The 27,063-nt window shown below is 35.1% G+C and overlaps 1 protein-coding gene across 1 annotated transcript; it reads left to right on the top strand.

Annotated features, from left to right (window-relative positions):
- Positions 1 to 2,761: 2,761 nt before the first annotated feature.
- Positions 2,762 to 26,697, top strand: MYCT1 (MYC target 1). Its single transcript, XM_050786260.1, has 2 exons — positions 2,762 to 2,963; positions 23,844 to 26,697. Exons 1-2 carry the CDS (start codon positions 2,768 to 2,770, stop codon positions 24,353 to 24,355), a joined length of 708 nt encoding a protein of 235 aa, XP_050642217.1. The 5' UTR covers positions 2,762 to 2,767; the 3' UTR covers positions 24,356 to 26,697.
- Positions 26,698 to 27,063: the final 366 nt, after the last annotated feature.

The raw sequence follows: 27,063 nt of genomic DNA, 5'->3' as shown, positions 1-27,063 counted from the left end.
GTGGGGTTACAGCGAGAAGATGACTGTCAACGAGACAGTGAGCCCTCAACAGACACCGACCTGCCAACCCCTTGATCTTAAACTTCCCAGCCTCTAGAATTGTGAGAAATAAACTTCTGTTGTTTTAAAGCCACCCAGTTTAGGATATTTTGTTACAGCAGCTGGAACAGACTAAGACACATATATAGCATCATGTCAGAGAGTGATAAACAACCTAGGGTCAGGAGACAGAGCATGGTTCAAGTGGGAACGCTTTAGACAGGTGGTTAGAGAGTGCCTGTTGAAGAGGTGACTTCTGACCAGAGACCTGAATGAGGAGAGTGAGGAAGTCCTGTGAATATCTGAGGCAAGAACAAACTTCTCAATGTATTTTATGACCACTGAAGAACCCAGACCTAAAGAGCCAGGTTGTGAAATAATGAGCAGTAGAAAAGCAAACCTAACAGTTTTGTGAAGATAAAAATCAATTTCCTGTTATGACATGACAAGTCATGGGACTCAAAAATCACATAGACACCAACATTCACTTAGATGGATCTGTGCCAGGGAAAGGTACGAATCCTTACCAAGCAAACTACGTACATGGACAAGAGCCAGTGCTACCCACAGGCAAGTTATTCCTAGGTCATAAACTGATTTAAGAAACACATTTTCTTTAGAGTTTTGACTGGGTTCTGGCCATCTGCAAAAATGAAAACCTATTGGGAGAAAATCTACATAGTTAAACATTGAACAATGAAAGGAAGTGTCAGCCTGTATCCCAGCCCTGAAATGGAATGAGCTCTGTTTCTGCACAGAAGGCAGTTGAGACAATGTCAGTTACCCCATTCCACTCATTTTGGTTTATTTTAAGGAAAATGCATCTATGCAGTGTTTGGGAAATTATATACACCTTTGAAATTAGGATTTATTGCAATCAGGTAGCCTTTAATAATGCAAAATGTGTATTTAAAAATACATTTAGTAATTAAGAATCATACTCGATGCTTTTAGAACAGTAAAGTGGTTAGTAGTTCAATATACTTTCATCCAGATTACATTTCTTTCAGAAATAACATGTTCTTTTAATTTTCTATTTTTATGAACTTTGTTAACAATATTGAAAGGTAAAGACAACTGTTGAAATGTAAGCCCTTTTTGTCTGTTAAGTAATAGTAGGAGTTTTTATTTACTGGATTATTTGAAAATAAACTTTAGCAAGAATATTACAGAGGTGAATATATTTGCTCAGTGAATTATCTAAATTTTCTATGATGTTTTATAATTATCTTAGATGATTTATATTTTAATTTCTAATACATTTATACTTAAATTCACAAAAAAATGAGACTGATCAGAAACAACCTCATTTTGGAAGAAGCAGGACTGCAAAAATTATTACAACTGTCTTTTTTTTGTTGTTTTCTTAGAACTACGTGGGAATATATTACAGACTTCACAAAGAGGAATACTACTTTGCACTAAGTCATATTCTAACGACTATTAAGTTAGAATATGATTAGTGCAAGATACATACAAGAGTTCAGGCTAGAGATACTCAAAGATTGATGAAGCCAGATCGTGGAATGCAGTTTAGCGCAGTTATTAGGTGCAATTTGACACTGTTATTCACAATTTCCAGTGGCTCACAGTCCTCAGAGGATCCAGTCTAAACAAGCAAAGCTTGCGGAAAGACTCTTGAAATTTAAACTAACCTGTGTCTCTCAAAATGTTTCATGTAACTCTTTCCTATATCAGCTCTCAAACTTCTCTATGAAAAACAAATTCCTGAGACCATTGTACCCTTTGCCATAGCAGTTCACATTCTACACCCCTTGCTATAGCACTTAACAAACTTTGTAATGAAAAATTTTGCATTTATGGTTTCCCTCCTTGATTTTAAATATATTTCTTCAATGTAGAAACTGTTTTTTCATAATAAATACTAAGTAAAGAGTAACACAAATTGTATATAAATTACACTTAGATATTTAGGAAATGAATTAAAGAAATAACTTTCAAAATTTGTATACCAAATAGAGAAACAGACATGTCAAGAATTTGGTGGCCTGGCGCAGTGGCGCATGCCTGTAATCCCAGCACTTTGGGAGCCCAAGGCAGGTGGATCACTTGAGGTCATGCCTAGTTCGTGACCAGCCTGGCCAACATGGTGAAACTCCATCTCTAGTAAAAATTAAAAAAATTAGCGGGTTGTGGTGGTGGACGCCTGTAATCCCAGCCGCTCCGGAGGCTGAGGCAGGAGAATCACTTGAACCCGGGAGGCGGAGGTTACAGTGAGCCGAGATCATGTCACTGTACTCCATCCAGCCTGGGCGACAGTGGCGAGACTAAGTCTCAAAAACAACAACAACAACAACAACAACAACAAAGAATTCAGAAAGTATCTGAGTTTTGAGTAGTTCTTCCCCCAAATTTACTATATAAATCTAGCTTTCACGCATTGGAACGTGGTCTATTTCTCAATTCTGTATACATTTAATTCAAGGTGCTGTAGCTGAGAGTTTGGAGTCTTCTTTTCTATGTCAGTATGGGATGAGAAAACACACACACACACACACACACACACACACACACACACACACACACCCCTGTTATCCTAAAAGCAGTTTTGGAGGTGGCTGAGAGGAGAGAACTTAGGAACTTAGCTGAGGAAATGATGAAAAGGACATTGTTTTGTGTCTCAGGAACCATGTGGAATTCCAAGATAAGAAAAACAGTTGCTAATTTGAGTATAAAAGCAGGAAACATGATACACTTATTTCCTTTTATGCCAACACAAGTATATGAGGGGTTGTGTAAAAATTATTTTTCTCTTGCTGTACTACAAAGACATAGAATCGAACTGCTTTTTTTCGACATACTGATTTTTCTTTCTCTTTTTCTTCTCTTTCTTCTATTTCTTGTGGATATTATGGCTAATAACACAACAAGTTTAGGCAGTCCATGGCCAGGAAACTTTTGGGGTAAGGTATTTCTTTTACTGTTTAAAATTTAAAATTAGGATGTGAGAAATGCACCGCGTGATTTATTAAAACATTGAACATCTCTGAGACATTTTGTTTACTATAAAGTGATTATTTAAAGTTTTCATATGTTTATTAACAGAAATTTATTTCATACGTTTATTAGCAGAAATATATTTATATATAGAAATATATAGAAAATATATTTATATATAGAAATGTATTTCTCTATAGAAATATATAGAAATGTATTTCTCTATAGAAATATATAGAAATGTATTTCTCTATAGAAATATATAGAAATGTATTTATATGTCTTTATAGTGTTCTATGAAGATATTCAAGAAGAATCTAGGTGTTAAGTACAGATTTTGGCTGGTGTTACAAAATAAAATTAGGAAATAATGAGGATAAAAATAAAAAACATAAGGTGGAGGTAATTCCTGCTTAGAATATGGCATATAGATTGTGTGGGAAAAATTAACTTTCATTTGTTTGAAGGTTGTAGATTATATATTTTATTTTATGAAATCAAGATTTTCCGTAGAGACTATTTTCACCTATGTTGTGAATGTTATATGCTTTAATTTCCAAAGTGAATCCTAATTACATCTGTACTTAAATGAGTGAATTTAAAGTGCGATAATACAGGTAAAATAAATGAATGACTTTAGAGTATAACAAATAAAATATGGAAAAATATGAAATTTGAGAAAACTTTAGTAGAAAAGATTAAGTGGAAATAACATCACGTGTAACATTCAGTGGAAGCCTATTACGGGGGTGGGGGAAAAGAACAATACAGAAGTATTTTTTGGAGTATTTTTGTCTGAGTCCAGCCACAGCTAACAGTCCAGTGTTCCCTGATGTTGACAGTGGGACTGTACTGAGGTCAAAACTCAGTTGCTCCAGGCTTAGAGGTACAAAGAAGAAGGGCTCACATGGGAAGTTGACTGTACTCTTGGGTTCAGGGATATTTTTATATTCAAGGAGGCAATTTAAATTAAATTCAGAAAAACACCTTAATGAAGAAAATAGTATATATGAACAGATCTGTTTATATGCCCAGAACAAGTTTTTAATCCTCTCAGTGAACGACGCAGACTTTCTGCTGTGATTCAAGGCGGGGTTTTGGGAACTTTCACATAGACAGTGGGCAGTAGTGGCGACTTTTCCCAGCAATCTGTATGTCTACCATGACAGAAATCTGCATGAAAAGAATTCACTCCAGTCCTTTAACCTATGTACTTTCTTAGATGAAAAATGTGGGGACAAATATTTATTGGTTTTAAAAGATACTAAAAATTCAGCATAAGAAAAAAAAGAACTAACTCATTCTTTTTTTCTCACCTACATTTATGTTTGCTGGAAGCCTGAAAACGAAGGATATTGGTGAGCTCCTAATAAATTTATGTAACAAAATTAAGAAGAAAATAGATTATTCTAGTACGTTGTAAAGAAAGGCTTTGGTAATAGGTTATTTTAGATAGCTAGCACTAGACAGAAGTCTTTGAATTGTGGTTGTCTGATTATATGCTTGTTAAAATATTATTTGCTGTCCTCACTTCTAGAGAAGATAAGTGCTAAATACACACTGAAAAAGACCTATAGTCTGTCTAAATCAAATTCATCATTATAAAAATGTTATCTGTATAAATTATTCAAAAGTAAAGTAGCTTTTTTTGGCAAAAATTAATATGTAGAAGTCAATCTATTTTTTTCAAGCCATTCAAAATTAAATTTCAGGTTTATTTAAAACAACAAATCATTATTCACTGACTAAAACATGGTTAATAATCATTAAAATAAACTGGATATTAATAAGAGAATGTTTAGTTGGAGTCCACCTATTGATTCTAAAAATTTAGATATTTTTAATATAGAAATCTGTGTTTAAGAGGGAATTAAAACCTATTATTTCAAAGACAAATACTAGTTTTTCCTTTCTCTTGTTATGTGACTGTAATGAAAATAATGAAAACCAGAAAGGGGAGTGTTACATTGATAAACATTAGCAAAGCGAATGGAAATATGGAGAGCAGATATAATGTTTGATGATTTTAGGAAAATATATAAAAGATTGTACTATTGTTTCTGGGGTAAAAATATGAAGTATAAAATGTGAACAAAAGTATAAACACATAAAATATGTACATTTCCTGAAATAGAAACGTCAATCTTTTAAATTTCCATTGCTTTTTTGTATCCAAACTGATGTCTATTTTGACCACTGACTCCTCAAAAATATTATTTTGAGAATCTTGTACAATGCAGTGAAATGCATTGCTATTGCTTCCCAAATCAGTCATCTGCTTGGGACATTGAATTTGGAAAATAAAGAAAAATAGCTTAGAAAAGGAAAACTTGTACATTGACCATATAAATCGCTCAGACGTAGCACTTTAAGCTACATAAAAAGTTGTTTTCTCGATAGGACTTTTCTGGTTTACTTTAATGAGCGCTAAATGATGGGATAGTAATATCAGGTTATTACCAAAAACAATAGCTTGCATTTTCATAGCTATCACCCACTAAAACTTCCTAAAGCTGTGCAAGCATTTAAGTGCAAGGGTTGGCAACAAAGTTGGCCTGAAAGTGACAACACAGATGCAGACTATCACCTTCCACTCTCTATTTTTGCTTTCTTTAATGCACTTCCTTTCTCTATAAACATTCCCATAAAAGCTGCAGGAAACATGGCCCGTTAAAATTTGCCGTGTCCTCCTCTAAGGCAATAGGAGACAAATACTGAACTCAGTTATTCTCTTAGTACTTGAGAGTCCTGTAGAAGATGTAGTTTTGGTTGTTTCACTGTCTTACTTTGCATTTTTTTCCTTATGGCTAGCATTATGAAACGTTGGGGGAAGATACGGTTGCAGGAGTTTGCATTTATTCACTTAATTCAGTTCTCACCAAAAGTACAACGTTTGCCTCAAAAGGATTACGCTGTTGGAGGTGATTATGCATCTATACATATGCACATACAAACCTATATAGTTGTGGAATAACACAAGATGACACATGATAAAATAGCAATGGTTGATAATATGAGTTAGCACAATATGTGGCAGAAATCAGCCCTAACTCTCTCTCAGAAAAAAAAAAAAAAATGAGGTGCTATCTGTTCCTAGAAAGATAAATTTCAGACAGGGAGATAATTCTAAGAAGGACATTCTAGTCATTCATTTCTTTCGCTCGTCATCTCATTGTCATTCAGTTCATTAGTTCACTCAGAAGCATTCGCTGACCGTATTAGGCAATGTGTTAGGAGTCAGTGACGTAAATAAGGCATTTCAAGAGGTTTGGGGAGCTCAGGAAAAATGTCATCAGCAAATATGGAGAAGTAAAAACACCCAGGCAAGTTTGTGGAGGAAAGAACAGCTTGACTAGAGAGTCTGTGTGTGGTTGTTTCAGGGACATAGTTGGTAAGGCAGGTTGGAGGCAGATTTCTGCAAGATTTTGAATGTCAGCGTGAAAGTTTGATTTAATTTAACCTGATCACTTGCAATCCAGTGATTTATAATCTCTCCATATTCCTCCCTCTGGGAATTTTCTTTAAGGTTGGAGAGGGGGTGTGGATGGGTGGAGGGGTTATATTCTGTGTATTGGAGAGAGGGGACCTTTGGTGCTTGATCAAGTTCTGGCCTCTGCTGACATCTACTGACATGTATTTCTCATCAGCTTTTGAGACATTACCCTTTCTCTGATTTTCACTGCTGAAATCTCCTACTATAAAATCTGGCTCACATGATCTGTGTAATGTTAGCTAACAGCATGGCTTTTCCTTTCTGTATATCCCTCTGGTCTACTGGCCCTTATTCAGGTACTTCTCCGTCTGTCTCAATGGCACAGAACAATTTTCAATTTTGTCCCATAACCCTAGAACTGCAGGAGCCTTCCTTAGGAGGTTGGGCTACATCAGGTGCCCTTGGCCTGGATGCAGTAACACCATGTCCCCCACTCCCTACCTCACTTCCTTATCTGCCCTTTAGACACCCAGGGGTTCTCAGAGCGGCTTGCCGTCTTCCCCAGGAAGCTGAAAATGAGTACCAGTTTCTCTGGGATTCCCTAATCAATCTGTAGCTCATCACAGGGAGGGATGGAGAGTGATGCTTCGCTTCTCCAAAACCCTTACAGGTCATATTCTATACAGCTCTTCTCTTTGCTTCTCCAAAGCTCCTCCTCTTTAGATGCATGGAAATGGACTCATAGGCCATGGTTTATTCTTTCCTATACTGTTTATGATCAAAAGTTATGTTCTTAAGTCCTTTAGGCTCTTAGCATTTAGAAACTGAACCAAACAAAACAACTCAAAGTGCTCTTTTCTATTTCAAAATATCCAACTATTGCAGTAAAAATGTTGACTTTCAAGCTATTATTTATTCTATATGTTTTAAAAATTATTTAGTAATTTAAATGTGAAGCATTGACTTTTCTTTCTTCTGTGCATCCTTGCTAACAGACTTAATACTCTCTAAAGTAATTGATGAGATGCAGGGTTGTGAACTGATTTGTTAGGGATCAAGTGCTGTCAAGAGCGGGGATCCCTGGCTACTAGTGGAAAATACTGTTCTTTGGCCTGTAGAAAAATACGGCTCTTAGGGGCACCCCAGCAGATGGGCATAGGATGTTCCCAAAGAAGTTGAGAGGGGAACAGGTTTATGGGCTGGGCATATGTCCCAAGAATTTCCACTATATCTCCCCCAAATTTGGAAACAAATACTATTTCACAAATTCATTTTTTCAATTTGTATTTTAAAAAGAAACGTCTATGTTGCATATTAATAGTCTATTCATTAGTTCCCTTATCTCAGTTACCTAGAAAGTTTGAAAAACATTTACAAATGCTTGTCTTTAAACTGTATCAGAATTACTTAGAATTATGAAAACTCATCTCTCACTGGACTCCATGCTCAGAGATTATGATTCAATAGATGTGAGATGGAGCCCATGAGACTGGACTTTTTAATACATCCCTGACCTCAAACTTCTGCATCTAAATTCATGAGAGAAAGTGGCCTGTAATTGTCCTTTCTCTGACAGCTTTGTCAGGTATCAGTGTTATGCAAGCCTTGTAAAACAGATTGGGACATGTTCCCTACTTTTCTATTACTTGGAAAAGTTTGTATAAGATGGCATTGTTTATTGTTTAAGTGCTTGGGAAAATTCACTATTGTAACTATATGTAGTATTTTCAGTTGGAGGGTTTCAAAAATTCATTTATTTAACAATGTGAAACAGATTTTTCTTTTTTTTTATGAGACGGAGTCTCGCTCTGTCGCCCAGGCTAGTAGTGGCGTGATTTTCAGCTTCCCGGGACGCCATTCTTTCAAATGGCAACATTTTTTCCATTTTTTTATTTAACAATGTGATCCGCCCGCCTCGGCCTCCCAAAGTGCTGGGATTACACTGAGCCACCACGCCCGGCCCAGATTTTCTTTTTTTAAAATTTAAATTTTAATTTATTTATTATACTTTAAGTTATAGGGTACATGTGCACAATGTGCAGGTTTGTTACATATGTATACATGAGCCATGTTGGTGTGCTGCACCCATTAACTCGTCATTTACATTATCATATCTCCTAATGCTGTCCCTCTCCCCTCCCCCCTCCCCCCAACAGGACCCAGTGTGTGATGTTCCCCTTCCTGTGTCCAAGTGATCTCATTGGGATTACTGGGATTACTTAGATTTTCTATCAATTCTGTTAGTTAAAGGAGTTTGTATTTTCCAGGAATTTGACCATTTGAATTAAATTTCAAAATATATTGCTTAAATGTTGTTTATGCCATTCTCATTAGTTTTTCAACCTTTTATTATGAAAATGTTCAAATATACGTAAACATTAGAAGAATTCTACAGTGAACACCCATATACCTTACCATCTGAATTCTATCTGTAACATTTTTATAAAAGTCATTTTCTCTTTCATCTTATTAGTCAATATATTTCAAAGTAAACTGAAGACATCAATACAGTTCCCCCAATTACTTTAGTATGCATATCATTAACAGGAATTCAATTATATTTTACAACTCTTTTCCTTTTAAAGTCAAATTTACATACAATGAAACATATAAGGTGAATAAAAATGAAGTGTACAAATCATAACAGAACATTTGTTGAATTTTGACACACACGCTTGAGTAACCCAAAGCCCAATCAAGATACGTAATCACTAGCCCAAAAAATTTCCAAATGCCCCCTCCCAATCTAAAGGCTTTACGACTTTAAAATTTTAGCTTTCATATTTAGGATCCATAATTGTCCACTTCAAATTAAATATTTGCATATAGTGTAGAAATTGAGGGATTGTTTTCATATTGATATCCAGCTTTTTCTGCACAATTTCTTGAAAATATTTTTTCTGTATTTTATTTTTTATTATTTTATTTTATCTTATTTTATTTTTGAGACAGGGTCTCACTCTGTCTGCAGGTTCAACTTCCTGGGCTCAAGTGATCCTCCCATCTCAGCCTCCCACATAGCTGGGACTACAGGTGTATGCCACCTCAACAGGCTAATTTTTGTCTTTTTGTATTTGTAGAGACAAGGCTTTGCCATGTTGCCCAGACTGGTCTCAAACTCCTGGGCTCAAGTGATCTGCCCACCTTGGCCTCCCAAAGTGCTGGGGTTACAGGCCTGAGCCACTGTGTCCAGCCAAGACTTTCTCTATTCAAGTCCTTTGGCACTTTTGTTGAAAATCAAATGGTCATATAAGTGTAAGCCTATTGCTGAGATCTCCATTCTGTTTCATTTTCATTTGTTGACTTTTATAGTAAGTCTTGAAGTTACATAAATCTTCCAACTTTGTTCTCTTTTTATTTTTTTAAACAATTTTTATCACATAATAATTGTACATACTTATGGGGTACAGAGTGAAACATCAAAACAAGTATAGGATAATCAGTACTTCCTTCACTGCAAACATTTATTATTTCCTTGTGCTAGAACATTCAAAATATCTTCTAGCTATTTAAAACTATACAATACAAGGGCCGGGCGCGGTGGCTCAAGCCTGTAATCCCAGCACTTTGGGAGGCCGAGACGGGCGGATCACGAGGTCAGGAGATCCAGACCATCCTGGCTAACACGGTGAAACCCCGTCTCTACTAAAAATACAAAAAACTAGCCGGGAGAGGTGGCGAGTGCCTGTAGTCCCAGCTACTCGGGAGGCTGAGGCAGGAGAATGTCGTAAACCCGGGAGGCGGAGCTTGCAGTGAGCTGAGATCCGGCCACTGCACTCCAGCCTGGGAGACAGAGCAAGACTCCGTCTCAAAAAATAAATAAATAAATAAATAAAACTATACAATACATTATTAACTGTTTTTCTCTTTCAAGATTACTTTGGCTTTTCTGGACCTTTTGTATTTTCTCACTCCCAGGCTTTATTGAGGTATAATTGGCAAATAAAAACAATATATTTAAGGTATACAACATATTTTGATATACATATATATTGTAAAATGATTACCACAATCAAGCTAATTAATACAACTATCACTTCAGGTAGTTAGCTTTATTGTGGTGGTAAGAACATCTAAGATTTACTTTTTTGGCCAATTTCAAGTATAATAAATAATTTCATAATAACAGACACTATGTTTTATGTTAGGGCTCCAAACTCCTGCACAACTGAAACTTTGCATTTTTTTGCTCAGCATCTCCCTTTTTTCCTCACCCCCAAATCACTGGCAATCATAGTTCTCTTCTCTGCTTTTATAACTTCATCTTTTCTGCATTCCACAAATAAGTGCAATCATGCAGTACAGATGCTCGTCCACTTATGATGGGGTTATATCCAGACAAACTCATTGTCAGTTGAGAATATCAGGTTAAAACTGTATTTACTAGAGTTAAACTACTGAACATCATAGCTTAGCATAGCCTAACTTAAATGTGCTCAAAATACTTACATTAGCCTATAGTTGAGCAAAATCATCTAACACCAAACCTATTTTATTAAAAAGTATTGAATAACTCATGTAGTTCGTTGAACACTACTGAAAATGAAAAACAAAATGGTCATATGGGTACTGGAAGTACAGTTTCTACTGAATGCATATGGCTTTTGCACCATCGTAGTCAAAAAATCCCAAATCCAACCATGGTAAGCTGGAGGCTGGCTGTATTTGTCCTTCTGTGCCTGGTTTATTTCACTTAGCATAATGTCCTCCAGGTTCATCTAGGTTGCTGAAAATGACAGGTTTTTTTTAAATGCTGAATAATAACATTCCCTTGTTATATACAGATGGTCCCTGACTTATGATAGTTCAACTTACAATTTTTTTTTTTTTTTTTTTTGAGATGGAGTCTTGCACTGTTGCCCAGGCTGGAGTGCAGTGGTCGGATCTCAGCTCACTGCAAGCTTGGCCTCCTGGGTTTACGCCATTCTCCTGCCTCAGCCTCCCGAGTAGCTGGGACTACAGATGCCCACCACCTCGCCCGGCTAGTTTTTTGTATTTTTTTTGTAGAGATGGGGTTTCACCGTGTTAGCCAGGATGGTCTGGATCTCCTGACCTCGTGATCTGCCCGTCTCGGCCTCCCAAAGTGCTGGGATTACAGGCTTGAGCCACCGCGCCTGACCCAACTTACAATTTTTTGACTTTATGATGATATGAAAGTGACACGCATTCAGTAGAAATTGTAATTTGAATTTTGAATTTTGATCTTTAATGTTTATTATTTTTATTTTTTATTATTATTATAAAAATTTCCCCTGCTTTGGGGCATTCCAGCCTTGGACTCATTGACTCCAGCTAATTAAGATAAAAAAATTGGTATAGAAATTGTTGAAAGAACACTCAAAATTCCAGCAATGACCATTGCTAAGAATGCAAGTGTTGAAAGATCTTTGATAGTTGCGAAAATTATGCAAAGTTCCTCAGAAGTTAGTTACGATGCTATAGTCAGAGATTTTGTGAATATGGTGGAAAAAGCAAGTATTGACCCAACAAAGATTGTGAGAGCTGCTTTATCGGATGCTGCTGGTGTGCTTTCTCTGTTAACTACAGTAGAAGTTGTAGTCACAGAAATTCCTAAAGAAGAGAAGGACCCTGGAATGGGTGCAATGGATGGAATGGGAGGTGGTATGAGAGGTAGCATGTTCTAACTCCTAGGATAGTGCTTTACCTTTATTAATGAACTATGACAGGAAGCCCAAGGCAGTGTTCCTCACCAGTAACTTCAGAGAAGTCAGTCGGAGAAAATGAAGGAACGGCTGACTGATGTTTAAGAAATCACTGTAACCATCAGTTACTGGTTTAGTTGACAAAATATATAATGGTTTACTGCCATCATTGTTCATGATTACAGATAATTTATTTTGTATTTTCGAATAAAAAGACATTTGTATATTCCTGATGCTGGGTATAAGACCCATGTACCAATGTACTGCTTTCAACTTAAATCACTGAGGTATTTTTACTACTATTCTGTTAAAATAAGGATTTTGGTGCTTGCCACCACCAGATGAGAAGTTAAGCAGCCTTTCTGTGGAGAGTGAGAACAATCGTGTACGAAGTAGAGAAATATCCAATTACGTGACAACTTTTATGTAATAAAAATTTGTTTAAAGTTAAAAATTTTACCTTTTATTATTATAAAGCTGGATTTTGTTTGATGATTTTGCCTAATTTTAGGCTATTTCAAGTATTCTGTGCATATTTAAGGTAGGTTAAGCCAAGCTATGAAATTTGGTAAGTTAGGGGTATTAAATGCATTTTCAACTTACGGTATTTTCAATGTACGATGGATTTATCTAAATACAACCTCATCCTAAGTCTAAGAACATCTGAAATATAACATTCCATTATAGAAACCATATATGTGTGTGTGTGTGTGTGCATGTGCATATGCATATCTATGTCACTATATTTTCTTTATCCATTCATCTGATGATGGACACTTAGATCGATTATGTATTTTGGTTATTGTGACAATGCTGCAATGAACATGGAAGTGTAGGTATCTCTTAGAGATTCTGATCTCATTTCCTTTTAATGTATACCTGGAGGGATTACTGAATTCTATGGTAGTTCTATTTTTAATTTTTGAGGAACCTTCATACTATTTTCCACAATGACTGCATCAATTTACATTTTCATCAACAGTGTACAGTTTGCTTTTCTCCATATCCTCACCAACACTCATTATTTTTTGTCTTTTTGATAATAGGCATTTTGGCACATGTGAGGTGATATTCCATTGTGGCTTTGATTTGCATTTCCCTGATGAGTAGTTATGTTGAGCATTTTTTTATCTAACTGTTGGTCATTTGTGGGGCTTCTTTTGAGAGATGTCTATTCAGGTCCTTGCTCATTTTTTAAACAGATTATTTGTTTTCTTGCTTTTGTGTTGTGTGAGCTTCTTATATACTTTAGATATTAGCTTCTTATCAGATATATGGTTTGCAAATATTTTCTCTCATTCTGTAGGTGTCTCTTCTCTCTGTTGTTTCCTTTACTGTGCAGAATCTTTGTAGTTTGACACAATTCTACTTGTCTGTTTTTGCTTTTTTCCTGTGCTGTCATATGCAAAAATATAATTGCCCAGATCAATATAAAGCTTTTTCCCTATGTTGTCCCCTAGTAGTTTTTTGGGTTTCTGGTCTTAGGTTTGTATCTTTAACCCATTTTGAGTTGATTTTTCTATATGTATGAGATAAGGGTTCAATTTTATTCTTCTGCATGTGGATATACAGTTTTCCCATTACCTTTTATTGACGAGGCAATAATTTCCCCTTTGAGCATTTTTGATATTGTTGTCAAATATCAATTGTCACAAATGCATGGATTTATTACTGGGCTTCCTCCCTATTATGTTTCATTAATCTAAATGTCTATGTAAATGCCAGTGCCATGCTGTTTTGACTATTATAGCTTTGTAGTATATTTTAAAATCAAGTGGTGTGATGCTTCCAGCTTTGTTTTTATTGTTCCTTTGTATTGTCATCATATATAACTTAGTGTCATTTCATAAAATAATACAAAAAGCCTGTTTATCAGAATTTTAGTTGATTTATTTATATAAATTTATTTATATATAAGGGCAGTTGGCATCTTAATAATATTGAGGCTTGTAATTCACAAATATAGTATATCTCTCCACTTTTTAGACCTTTAATTTCTTTCAGTAGTATTTCAATATTTGTGGTGCAGATATATTACATACATTTTGTGAAAAAAGATTCCTAGGTATGTTATGCTAATGATGCTATTGTAATGGTGTAATTACACTTTCCAGTAGTTTGCTGCTAGTATATAAACATATTTTTATATATAAATCTTAAATTCTGCAATCTTGCTTAATATAAATTTGTAGTTGTATTTTAGAATACATAAGATTTTCAATATAAAAAACAATCTAATAGCTGGGTGCATTGGTGTGTGCCTGTAGTCTCAGTTACTTGGAGACTAAGTTGGGAGGGTCATTTGAGCAAAAAACTTTGATACCAGCCTGGGTGACATAGTAAGTCCCTGCCCTAAAATCTCTTAAAAACTAAATCAATCAATCAAGCTAATAGATTTATTTATATCCTGTCCCAATTCTTTATAATTATTACATATTAAATCTATATAAACTATATATTCCATATGAAAATATTTTAATTTTTGCTCTAACTAGAAAAATGAATTTTAAAGAAATTGAGGGAAAGAATCTTCTATATTTACTCTGATACTATTTATGATGGTCTCAATTTCTTCTTAAAGATCCCAGTTTTCAGTTTCCCCAGACTAAGGATTTTCTTCAGCACATGTTTTAGTGTAGGTGTGCTGGTGATTAGTTTGAATTCTGTTTCACCTGAAAGAGTATTTATTTCACTATTATACTTAAGGGATACTTTTGCTGGATATAAAATTCTGAGTTGACAGCTTTTTTATTAAAATCACTTTAAAATATCATTGTGTTTTATTAAAAGCAAGTAGTTATTCAAATAATTGTCTTTTATGAATGTAGTGTTATTATTATTATTTGTAATTTGGCTGTGTTCAAGTTTGTTTTGTTAACCTTTGATCTTCAGCTGTTTGACTATGATGTGCATAGTTCTTTATATATATTCTGCTTGATGTTACTGAGACTCTTGATTTGTAGATTAATTTGTTTCACTAATTTTGAAAAATTTCAGCCTCATTTATTCAAAATTTTTTTAGCTCCACTCACCCTTTCCTCTATTTTGGGGATTATAATTGCACATCTGTTAAATATTTTTATACGGTTTTACAAGTCCTAGAGGCTTGCTTTTTCCCCCCAGTATTTTTCTCCATTTTTCAAATTGGATAAGTTCTATTAATACACCTTTAAGTTGGCTGATTCTTTTCTCTCTCACTTTAATTTCACTGTTAAGCTCATCATATAAATTTTTTTCAGTTCTCAATTTTTTTTAGTTTTAGAATATCCATTTTGTTATTTCTTATAGTTTCCATCTCTTTGCTGAAATTTCCTATCATTTTATTCATTGTGAGTGTTTTACTTGAAATCATTGAACATGGACATATGAGTTGCTTAAAAATTTTTGTCTGCTAATTATATCTGGGTCATCTTAAAGTTTGTTTTTGTTGACTTTTTTTTCTCTTAAGAATGGGTCACATTTTCCTGTTTCTTCATGTGCCAAGTAATTTCATATTGTATCTTGAACATTTTGAATGGATTCTGCTGTATTACTCTGAAGAGTGTTGTGATGTATGTTTTTCCCCCTAGTTTATTTTCACAGGCAAATAACTCTGTGGAACTACAACTACAGAAACCTGTAAAGCCTGTCCCTTGGGCAGCAGCTTAAATATTACTTTATTTTATTTTATTTTTCTCTAGTGCTGTTTGGAATATGTCCCGTATATGTGTGATTCAGGAGTCAACCAAAGATATGTGAAATGTTTATAAGTAAAATTTGGGGATTCTCCTCTCTGGCTTTCTCTTCTCCAGGATTTCCTTCTCACATTCTTAGCAGCTCTTATTTCCATAATCTCTGTCCTTTGTTTCTTAAGATCAGAAACAGTGCAGGTTTTCAATGATCACTACCTGTCCCAGATTGGAAGTTGCCCTCAGGTTAAAAGGTTTGAAAAGTGGAGCTTGACTAATACTTGGTGTTCTTTTCTTCCAGGTGTCAATTCCTCTCTAGTAGCTGCAAGCATTTGTCATTCTTAAGGCCTTAGGTAGAATTTTTTGTGTGTGTGTTGTTTTCAATGTTTATAGTCATTATTACTTGAAAGGGTCAGTTCATAAAAGCTGATTTGGAATCCTAGCTTGATGTTTTTATTGCCTGTATAATCTGTTCTAATGTTTCTTACTCTTGATATTGGTGATTTTCTCTTCTTCTCTCAGTCTCTTTCTCTTGCTCCTGCCCGCTCTTTTCCCGTTTCTCTTTCTTTCCTCTTTCCATCCTTGTCATTCCAATTAGTATTTTATTAATTTTTGTTAGATTTTTTCGTATCTGTCTTTGATAATCTCCATTTTTTCTTTTTTTCTTTTTTTTTTTTGCCTGTTTCATTAAGTTCTGCTTTCTCTCATTTACTGTATGCTACTTTACTTATGTGTCAGCTAGTGATCCTTTGTTAGCTTCTTAATGTGGAAACCAAAATAACTGATTTTTTTAGGCTTTCTTATTTTAAAATATATACCTATAAAGCTATAAATTTTCTTATGAATGTGGCTTTAGGCACATCTCACATGTTTTGATATTTCACAATTTTATCAGAATTCAGTTAAAATATTTTATAATTTTCATTAGATATTTTATTATCTATAAGATCCTCAATCTCTGCTGAAAATTTTTTCTTGTTAATTTTTTAAACATATTAATCAACAGTTATTTTAATATTTTGTCTGATAATTCAAATATCTTCATAACTTACAGATATTTTTCAATTTTGTATTTGTTCTCTTAGTTTTTGTTTACTTTGTCTTGCCTCTTAGGATGACTTGTAATTTATTACTAGGTATATATAAATTTATTTAAATATATAACTTTCTATTTTATTTATATGTAAAACTTGCCTTCTGACAGTTAGTTAGGGAAAGATCACCTCAGTCCAACTTGGGATTGATCTATATTTTTATCTTTGTGAGGTCTGGTCTTTTACCTGTTTACCATTAATCTTAGGGAGTAGATCCTAGGGCACCTGATTCCAGAGTCTGGGATGTTTCCTAGGGTCCAATTTCCTTGGCAGCCCCTGAACACCAACTTATGTTTTCTAAGCTTACTGATAGTGCACAGCATTCTACTCAGATATTTTTGTTTCTCTTTACAGATTATTGTGGAGAGAGATTTTCTTTTCTCCTGGAATTTGCTCCTTCGATTTAATGGTTTGGATAAGTCTCTGATGGCTTCAAACAAATTTAAGAAAATATTTTATTCTCTATTGTATGCTTGCTCTCAGTGGCTTGATACATGTTAGTCTATCATATACAGAAAGCGGTGTGCTACCTTGATCCTTTTGAATTTACCCTCTCCTCTAGCAATACTGTTAACTAATTATATTCAGAATATGGCTTGTGCTTTATGCTTTGATCAAAACTACTTTCAAGTCTCCAAGGCTTTTGTTTATTTGACCACTACCATTCACAAAAAGGCATCTACAATTTATTTTTTCCATGAAGCTTTTTAAAGCATTCCAGATATATGTTATCCTCCTATCTTTCAAATATAACGACATTTCCAGCTCATAATGCTTATGCATCTCATTCACATTTTCTTAAAGAGTATAAATTAATGAATTTAGTTTCCATTAACCAGAAAGGAAAAAAGAAAAACAAGAGTTCCATTTAGGCTTCAGAGGTGGGACAGGGTGTCATTTTAGGTAGAGCAGCCAGGGTAGGCCTCAATGAGAAAGTTACATACAAGCAACAGACCTGAAATTAACCATACAGATAGCTGAGGAAATAATTGTAGGAGTAGATTACAACCAGTGATGGGCCCTAAGTCAGGAGCCAGCCCATCTGATTTACTTAGGGAATAGTGAGGAGGGAAGTGCAGACAGAGCGAGTGACCCAGAGGAAGAGTAGAGGAGATGGGCTCAGATAATTGGGAGCCTGTCAAGTAGGGACTTTTAGGACATTCTTAGGCATTTGTTTTTCCTCTGGGAAAAGTGGAGGATTTAGAACAGAAGAGTGATATGATTTGACTTACATTTTAAAATGTTCTCTGACTACTGTATTGAGCATATTTTTGGGGTGTGAGGATATGGCAAGGACAGAAGCAGGAAGACCATAGTCCATGTCACAGATGTGGGAATGTGGCCACTTGGATCAGTGAAGTCACAGACTGGGTAGTGAGAAGTTGAATTCTGGATTTTTTTTTTGTTTGTTTGTGAAAACAGACCCAATAAGATGTTCTGGCAGATGAGATACAATGGAAAATACTCCTTGGCTGTTTACATTATTATAATCAACCAAATTTCTAGGCTCTAAATATTACTGTCTCTAAAAATCCTTCTTGTCAAAAGTCATTCTATTTCCTGAACCATTCTCCTGTACACTCTACAATACGAAGGACTTCATGGCCTGCTTTGGTGAATGTTGAACTTACCATTCTTACAACTGCAAAGGGTTTCTGAATGTTTTAAACAATGTTTCATTCTGCTGTCACTGATCAAATCACTTTCAGAGTTGGAATGATTCAACTCAAGCCACTAGATGGTGACCTCTACTAAATTTTAATACCAGTGGAAGGCATTTGAAGTATTGATTATATTTACTAAAAATCATACTCAATATTACAATATTAAAACTGAAAGACACGAACGTGGCTGTTATTATTAGGCCAAGAAGGGTCAAATGACTTGAGTAAATTACACAACTATTAGCAGTGTTCATTGAGGGCTTGTTATGTGCCATCTACTTGCTAGTTTTGTAGGTACATATTACAAATTAGGATGACATATATTTAATTTATATGGCATACCTTACCAATGTTAGAGTTTTTTCCTTCTGCTTTCAAAAGGAAAGTTACATTTTTAAAAGTAACCATTTGGTCTTATAAGTTGCATTATATTGCAATTATAAGAAGAAAGATTATGGCTCATTTTTCTTCTCCTAAGATTGTTGAGAAGTAAGAAGGCAAATCATTTTTTAAAAAGCAATATCTGTGCCAATGTCTTTTTTTTTTTCAGTTATATTTTCTTCTACACCAGGTTTTAAAAAGGCTCCCAAAATACATTGTTAAAAGTCTGCCAGAATGGAATTACATATATGAAAATTTAAAGCTGTATCACCAGTAGATGCTGCTTTCATCACACAGTTTCTAAATTCTAGTGTGGATAGGTCAGAAAAATCATTAACTATAATTAAATGAAAAAAAAAGTGTATGAAAGACCACTGCTGTTGTTTGACTCAGCATCTCTTTCTCATTGCCTTTCTTCATTTCTACATTTGCCTTTGCTGTTTGGACTTAAGGGAGCTTAAGAAGTTAAATAAGCATTTTACCACATATCTCAGGAAGTCTTAGAAATTCTTCTGTCAGCAGTATTATTTGTATGTGTTTTAATATTCTGCAAGGTATAAGAATTAGTGCAATGATTTCTGATACAGTTTGGCTCTGTCCCCACCCAAATCTCATTTTGAATTCCCACATGTTGTGGGAGGGACCCAGTGGGAGGTAATTGAATCATTGGGGCAGGAATTTCTTGTGCTGTTCTCGTGATAGTAAGTAAGTCTCACGAGATCTGATGGTTATTATAAGGGGGAGTTTTCCTGCACAAGCTCTCTCTGTCTGCTGCCATCCCCGCAAGGTGTGGCTTGCTCCTGCTTGCCTTCCACCGTGATTGTGAGGCCTCCCCAGCCATGTGGAAATGTAAGTCCAATTGAACCACTTTCTTTTGTAAATTGCCCAGTCTCAGGTATGTCTTTATCAGCAGCATGAAAACAGACTAATACAATTTCTAATGTGTGTATTTTACTGACTTTGTGGATTAAAAAGTTATTTTCATGATACGTGAACTCTACTGAGCAAAAATTAAATCCATATCAAAAGAAATTTTTTTGTAATTTTTATAATTTCTGTTGCACCTCCATCTTATCCTACTTTATATTCATTCAAAATTTAAATAGCCTATTATTGTGTGTATATATGTTATTCTTATGATTCTCATGTACATTTTAAATTCATTTTTTAATCCTTTTTGGATATCTATATAACCCAGTATTTGATGATATTTTAAGTCATTTCCCCAAATTTTGGGCATAGACAATAGGTTTACAGTATCAAATCAAAGTATTACCAAGCCACAGAGAATGATCATTTTAAATAGGTTTGTTGTCAAATTCCTTTTATGGAAATATTGTTACAGTTTTAGTGCCACAAAAATAATCTTTTTACTCCCCAAACTGAAACTTGTCATTTAAGAAGATTGTGATGGTTCAATATATTCTATAATAACTTGTCCATTAGAGTTTGGATATTATCTTAGTTTTCTTACATCAGAACAATAATATATTTTGGAAATAAAACAGTCATCTGAAATTTAAATGTATTTCTTACTCCATCTATTTTTGTTGTTTTTGCTAATTGCTGTATTTTTGCTAATTGCTGTTTTGCTCAATCGCTGTATTTTATTTAATTTATTTATTTTTTACTTTTTGTAGAGACAGATCCCATTATGTCGCCCAGGCTGGTCTGGGCTCAAGCGATCCTCTCACCTCGGCCTCCCAAAGTGCTGGGATTACAGGCATAAGCCACTGCGCCTGGCCTGAATCACAATAATAGACAAGAAATTATTTTTCATTGATTTCATTGATTTAAATAGTTTCTATTTTTTTCTTGAATCTAAAGTTTGCTATTATTCCACTATAAATAACGTTTATATTTGGAATATCTGATTTATTAGAAGATGAGAATCTCAAAGGGCACACACAGAGACCATGTATAAGGACTCTTGTAAACTTTAAATGCTTTCATTGACGAACTGAATATATTTTCTCCTTTCAGATTCTGGTTTTAACTTCATTTTGCTGAAATCAAGGAAATATCTCTTTCTAAATTTTATCTATTATGCCTGCTTATATACTGAGATAGTCAGACTCTAGTAGTGGTTACGTACATTTACACACAATAGCAAGGACATATACTTTGTACATTTGAGTATTTGTCTTCTCATTTATATCACACACGAGTGTAACTAATAGTTCCCTAACCAGTGATACTTGTCAATCAGTTATTACAGTAAATCAAGTGTTAGTTCTACCACATAAACCCTAGCTTCCGTTTCAATATCTATAAAATGAGGAATTTATGTCCAACACATTTTTGATTTTGTTTTAGCTGAAACTCCATTTTTGTGCGTCCACAGCTAAACTTGTTGATATTTAAAAGTCTCCACTAAAGGCTATTGATTCATGGAAATATATCTGTAGAACACACAATATTATTTAACCACCATTCTCTCAAGTATTTCTGTTCATAACAGGTTACAAGATACTCTGGTATTGAATCGACAAATTTTTATGAACTTTGTATTGCTTATTTTCATTTTAGATTAATATTTTCTTACCTTACACTTAGAAAATAAATAAACAATTTAGCTATTAATTAAGACGCTTTGGTCTCACATCCTCACTTGACCTTCACCAGATGTGGGACTATGGGCTTGCTACTTACCTCTCAGTAGCCACAACTATTAAATGGGAATAACACTAGCATTTCCTTTATTGGGATGTTTGAGGATTAAGTGATATAACACACTAAAAAATGTGCCTGGGACCTTTGCCTAAAGCCGTTGTTTTAGAGAATGTCGATATAACTATTTGTACAGATAACTGTGAAAGTAGGACACAATAAATATAGCTTTTCCACAGGAGATAAATGTGACAATATACAGTATAAGGACACTGAACTATATCCTAAAATTAGACAGCAGTGATTATTCCTTTGTAGTTATTAACGTTAGTTTGTTTTGTTATTTCTGCATTCTAGGTAGTCTATATATTATCACAGATTACAACAATATGCTAAAAAGAACCTTGGCAATCATAAAATCTAACTCCTTCATATATATGTGTATATATATATGTGTGTGTATATATATACACACACACACGTATATAATGAAATCAGTGGGTCTAAACAAATTCCCTAAAAATCACAAAACATATTACGAACAGAGCTGAGTTTGGAACCCTGTATCAGAGAACTTTTGCCATGTAACTATCCACCCCCAAACATAGTCGCTTAAAATAATAATAATTTGCTTAGCTCACAATCCTGTGGATTGGTAATTTGAGATGAAGTCAGCTTGGTGGATTTTCTGCTGGTCTTTGCTCATGTGTCACAATCATTTGGTGAGTTGACTAGCATTTGAATTATATAGGATGATGCCATTCATATGTCCAGGTTAGCAGGCTCTTGGCTAGGGCTGTAGGGGTTTCTGGGCCATGTGTCTCTCATCATCTGGCAGGCTAGTCTGACCTTATTTATATGCTGACAATGGCAGGGGTCCCAAGAGCAGGAAGGGTGGAAGCTGAGCCTCTTGCAGCTTAGGCTTGAACTTGTATAGCTTCAATTCCATTGCATCCTACTCATCAAAGCCAGTCATGAAGCCCGCAAGATTCAAGGGGTAGAGAAATAGACTATCTCTTGATGCGAAGAACAGCAAAACTTCTGTGGCTATTTTCTCCCCCTCTTCCCCAGTCTCACAACACCCATCAGCTAATTTTCAGGCTATGGCTCTCTCAATACAGAATACCTAGATAAGCAATTAGATATGATAGCTTACCTTTCCACTTAGCAGCAATTCATTTTTGTCTAGGAAATGTCAGAGTCTTTATTGAAGATGTGATACTTGAAGTAGAGCTTGAAGAATGGGTTTTCCAGACAGAAGATTAAAAAATTGAATTCAGATATAAGGAAAAATATGTGGAAAATCACAGAGTTTTAGAGAGAATGACAGGCTTTGGTACAGTGAGAAACCAACATGACTTGTGGATTACATCATGGTGGGGAAACATGGGGGACCAAGAGGCTGGAGGAGTCTTCTAATATCCAGAGTTTTTCTATACAAAGTGGTGTGGCAAGAGGAGACTGAGTTACCCATTTTCATTTGAGAATATGTATTTAGTGTACAAGAGACAATAAGGTAGCATTTCCATTAGGAAAAGGCATTTTTCTCCCCAGAAAGGGAAATCTGAACAAATTACAAGTTCTATGAATTAGAGAATACTGGTGTGTAGCAGAGACTCTATGGAGGTTCGGGCTACAGGAATTTCATCATCCCAAGGGCATAATAGAAGCATGAGCTGGAACCTGGGAAACAAGAAAGAGCCCAGTAGTCTGCACAGGTCAAGTCATCAAAGAGTCAGAGATACAGGTGACTGTCTGGGAGTTCAGGAAATATGACATAAATCAGTCAGCTGGCCAGATGGTTCTATTCCAGCACTTCCTATCTCAGACAGAGCAAAGGAAGTGAGGCATCATGAAGACTGCAGGTGGCAGAAATCAATGTGATTGATGAAAGCAGACAGAGGAAAAGGCAACGTTAAAGTGTTGACAAAATTCTTTATCAATCCAGCACATTAGTTACTACCATAACTCAAAAGGAAATCAACTTTGGGCTACATTTGCAACTCTATAAAAAATGTATGAGCTAAATGCCATAAATTAATGACATCAAGTAAGACTACGTTTATCTTTTATTTCTTAAAGATGATAAAACAGCTTAAGTGACCTGGAATGCCACAGCTGAAAGTGTTATTTTGTATCTTTCTGCTTGAATGAATGGAAGCATTATCAGCTTTCATTTGTTCATATCCACCTAACACCGTCTTCTATTTTCCTGATTCAAAGTATGTTTAAATTAATCAGTATTCTATGAATTACAGCATATATGCTGACCCTTGTTTTTGGTTGAAAACCTATTTAAAAATGGATTTAGTAATTTACTTTCTTTGTTTCAGAGGACCTTATCATGTCCTTCACCGTATCCATGGCAATCGGGCTGGTACTTGGAGGATTTATTTGGGCTGTGTTCATTTGTCTGTCTCGAAGAAGAAGAGCCAGTGCTCCCATCTCACAGTGGAGTTCAAGCAGGAGATCTAGGTCTTCTTACTCCCATGGCCTCAACAGAACTGGATTTTACCGCCACAGTGGTTGTGAACGTCGCAGCAACCTCAGCCTGGCCAGTCTCACTTTCCAGCGACAAGCTTCCCTGGAACAAGCAAATTCCTTTCCAAGAAAATCAAGTTTCAGAGCTTCTACTTTCCATCCCTTTCTGCAATGTCCACCACTTCCTGTGGAAACTGAGAGTCAGCTGGTGACTCTCCCTTCTTCCAGGATCTCTCCCACCATCAGCACTTCCCACAGTCTGAGCCGTCCTGATTACTGGTCCAGTAACAGTCTTCGAGTGGGCCTTTCAACACCGCCCCCACCTGCCTATGAGTCCATCATCAAGGCGTTCCCAGATTCCTGAGTAGGGTGCTTTTGGTTTTTGTTTCTTTCTTGTCTTGTCTTTTATTGAAAGGAAATCGTAAATAGGCTAAACAGAATTTTGAGGGCATGGCCCAAATAACTAACGAGTTCCAAGTTGAAGCATGGTTGTGCGAGTTGGACATTACAATGTAAAACGTATTTTCTTGGAGCACATGTTTTCCCTTTTGTTTCAAAAAATGTAATATTTTCTCCCAAGGGTTTTATATTTATGTATTTTGTATTCAATGTGAGGCTTATTAAAAACAGTGATTCTAATGTAAGAATCCACTGAGATGCATTATATATATTTTAATTAAAATTAAAACTTTAGATATTTGTGGATTACAATCCTCATTTACTTCCAATGTGACTAGAAAGAGAAAAAAAAATCAGTGTCACTTTAAAGAGAAATCTTCTAAGGAATTCGGATATTACTTTCTTTAGAATGAGAAGTGAATTATATTGACATTTTACAATCTTGGATTTTTTTTTTTTTTTTTTTTCTTTTGAGACGGGGTCTTGGTCTGTTGCTCAGGCTGGATTTGCTGTGGCATGATCAGGACTCACCGCAGCCTCTATCTCCCCGGCTCAAGTAATCCTCCCATCTTAGTGCCCAAGTAGCTGGGACTACAGGGGTGCACTACCATGCCCAGCTAAATTTGCTTGAATTTTAGTAAAGATGAAGTCTCACTATGTTGCCCAGGCTGGTCTCAAACTCCTAAACTCAAATGATTCTCCTGCCTCGGCCTCCCACATTGCTGGAATTATAGGCATGAGCCACCATGTCTGGCCAATCTTGGATTTTTAATGGAATATGTGGGCACGAAATGACAGAACATAGGACATTCTAAAGTTCCTTGATTTTACTCATTATGAAAAGTGTGGGACTCAAGCATAGGAAACTGAACTCTTTTGGTGTCGTTGGATGTTTCATTTTTGACACTAATTTTTTCTGGACAAATTTTTATGTGTTTTTCCCAAGAATAGTTATCTAATTTCTTGAGGCAAAATCCTTGGATTTACTAACATGATGATTTACCTTTTCTTCACCGTTGTCATTACGTTGTTAGAAAAGCAACAGGAAAAAACCCAATTCATTTGGCCTAAAAACAAGCCTCAAGTTTAAAACCAAGCTCACATTTTTCTTAAGGGAAAAATTTTATTTCTTAAACTTACATCTAGCAACTTGGAAAGCACTTTCTCTGGGGATCTTCTTTTGTAACTTTACAGACAAATAAGTATGAGTCACTGCGGAGAGAGTTTGTTATTGAAATAGATGTTACCCATGAAGAATTCTCCTTCCTGGATTGACTCTTAATCATCAGGCATCATCCCTTGTTTGCTTCTCTACGAATCTCAATTCCAACTTCTCTGCAGAGTCTTTGTACAGTGATTAAGCCATGCCAGATGGTCTTTGGTGCACACAGTTATTTAAGAACCCACTTCCACAGGTGGCTGCCCTTGTAAGGAAGGATGCATCCCTAAATGTGGGCACCAGAGAGCTCCAGTGGGCAGATGTCTGTGGCTGCCCTTCTCATTTAAGGACATGAGTTAACTGGAGTATTACTCAAAAAGCCTGTGGTTCATTTCCAGTATTGTGAATATTTAGTTTATGTGGCCGTTTGTTTCTTTGAACACTGGGATTTTCAGTGAAAAAGTGCTCTCTTTTTCATTTCCTATTGCAGTGGTCACAGCTAATAGTGTCTGAACATGGTTCAAGAATAAGAGATTCCATGTAGCATTTTCTTTATTATTTTCATTTCGCTTACATTACCCATCATTCCTCAAGGACAATTATTCTCAATAATGCTTATAGAAAATGTTCTCTAATTAAACATGCCAGAAAGAAAGAGTGAGGGAAAGAGGGAACAGGAAGAAAATGGAAGAAAGAAAAGAAAAAGGGAAAAAGACTAACAAGATAACCAATTTGTTATAAGTTGGTTTTCAACAAAGAAATTTAGCAGCCAAGTAAGATTTCAAGAGAATATTAACTTGGTATCAAGGCTACTTTTTTTTTTTTTTAAACTTACATGTCATCCTTAATGTCTAACATGAAAAATCAACAGAATATGATTTTTATCAAGAATTTATGTTGGAAGTAAAAACTGCTTTATATCTTCCAAATTAGGAAGAGAAGACCAGAAATCCTCTGGGGCATTTAACCATCTGGCAGAATTGTTGCTGCACCCTTATCCCAGTTATAAGACAGTCAAAATGACTATTTCCTAAATATTGTGAGTGTATGAAATGTGAAATTAAAGCAAAAACTGGAGACTTTTAATGTTGTATTTCTTTAATTTGAAATGTTTTGTGGATTATGAAATAAAAATAAATTGATGTCAAGTTTTATTCAAAATTCATTTATGAAATAAAGCCAACACTGTTCTAAAAAGCAAGGAGTCAAGAAATTATAAAATTCAGATTAAATCAGGAAAACACATTAGATGAAAAATTATACTGCAGAATTTGAGCTTATTAAAAGTTATTGAATAAGAAAAGTCTCCTTTTTACTTTAGTATTTAAACCTCATCTAGACTATTTGTAAATGAATGGACTGAGACACAAATCCTTTTTCATACACAAATGTATAATGGAGAAAGGTTAATGTCACAAATAAATTTTACAAGATTTTTAAAATTAACGCAGATGGAAGAATTAGTAAATTATTTATTTAAAACATGAACTTAGATTCTTATCTCATTAGCTAAA

This window comes from Macaca thibetana, chromosome 4 (assembly GCF_024542745.1).
Source record: "Macaca thibetana thibetana isolate TM-01 chromosome 4, ASM2454274v1, whole genome shotgun sequence".
In the NCBI taxonomy this organism is placed as follows: domain Eukaryota; kingdom Metazoa; phylum Chordata; class Mammalia; order Primates; family Cercopithecidae; genus Macaca; species Macaca thibetana.
This window is presented reverse-complemented; position numbering and strand designations above follow the sequence as displayed.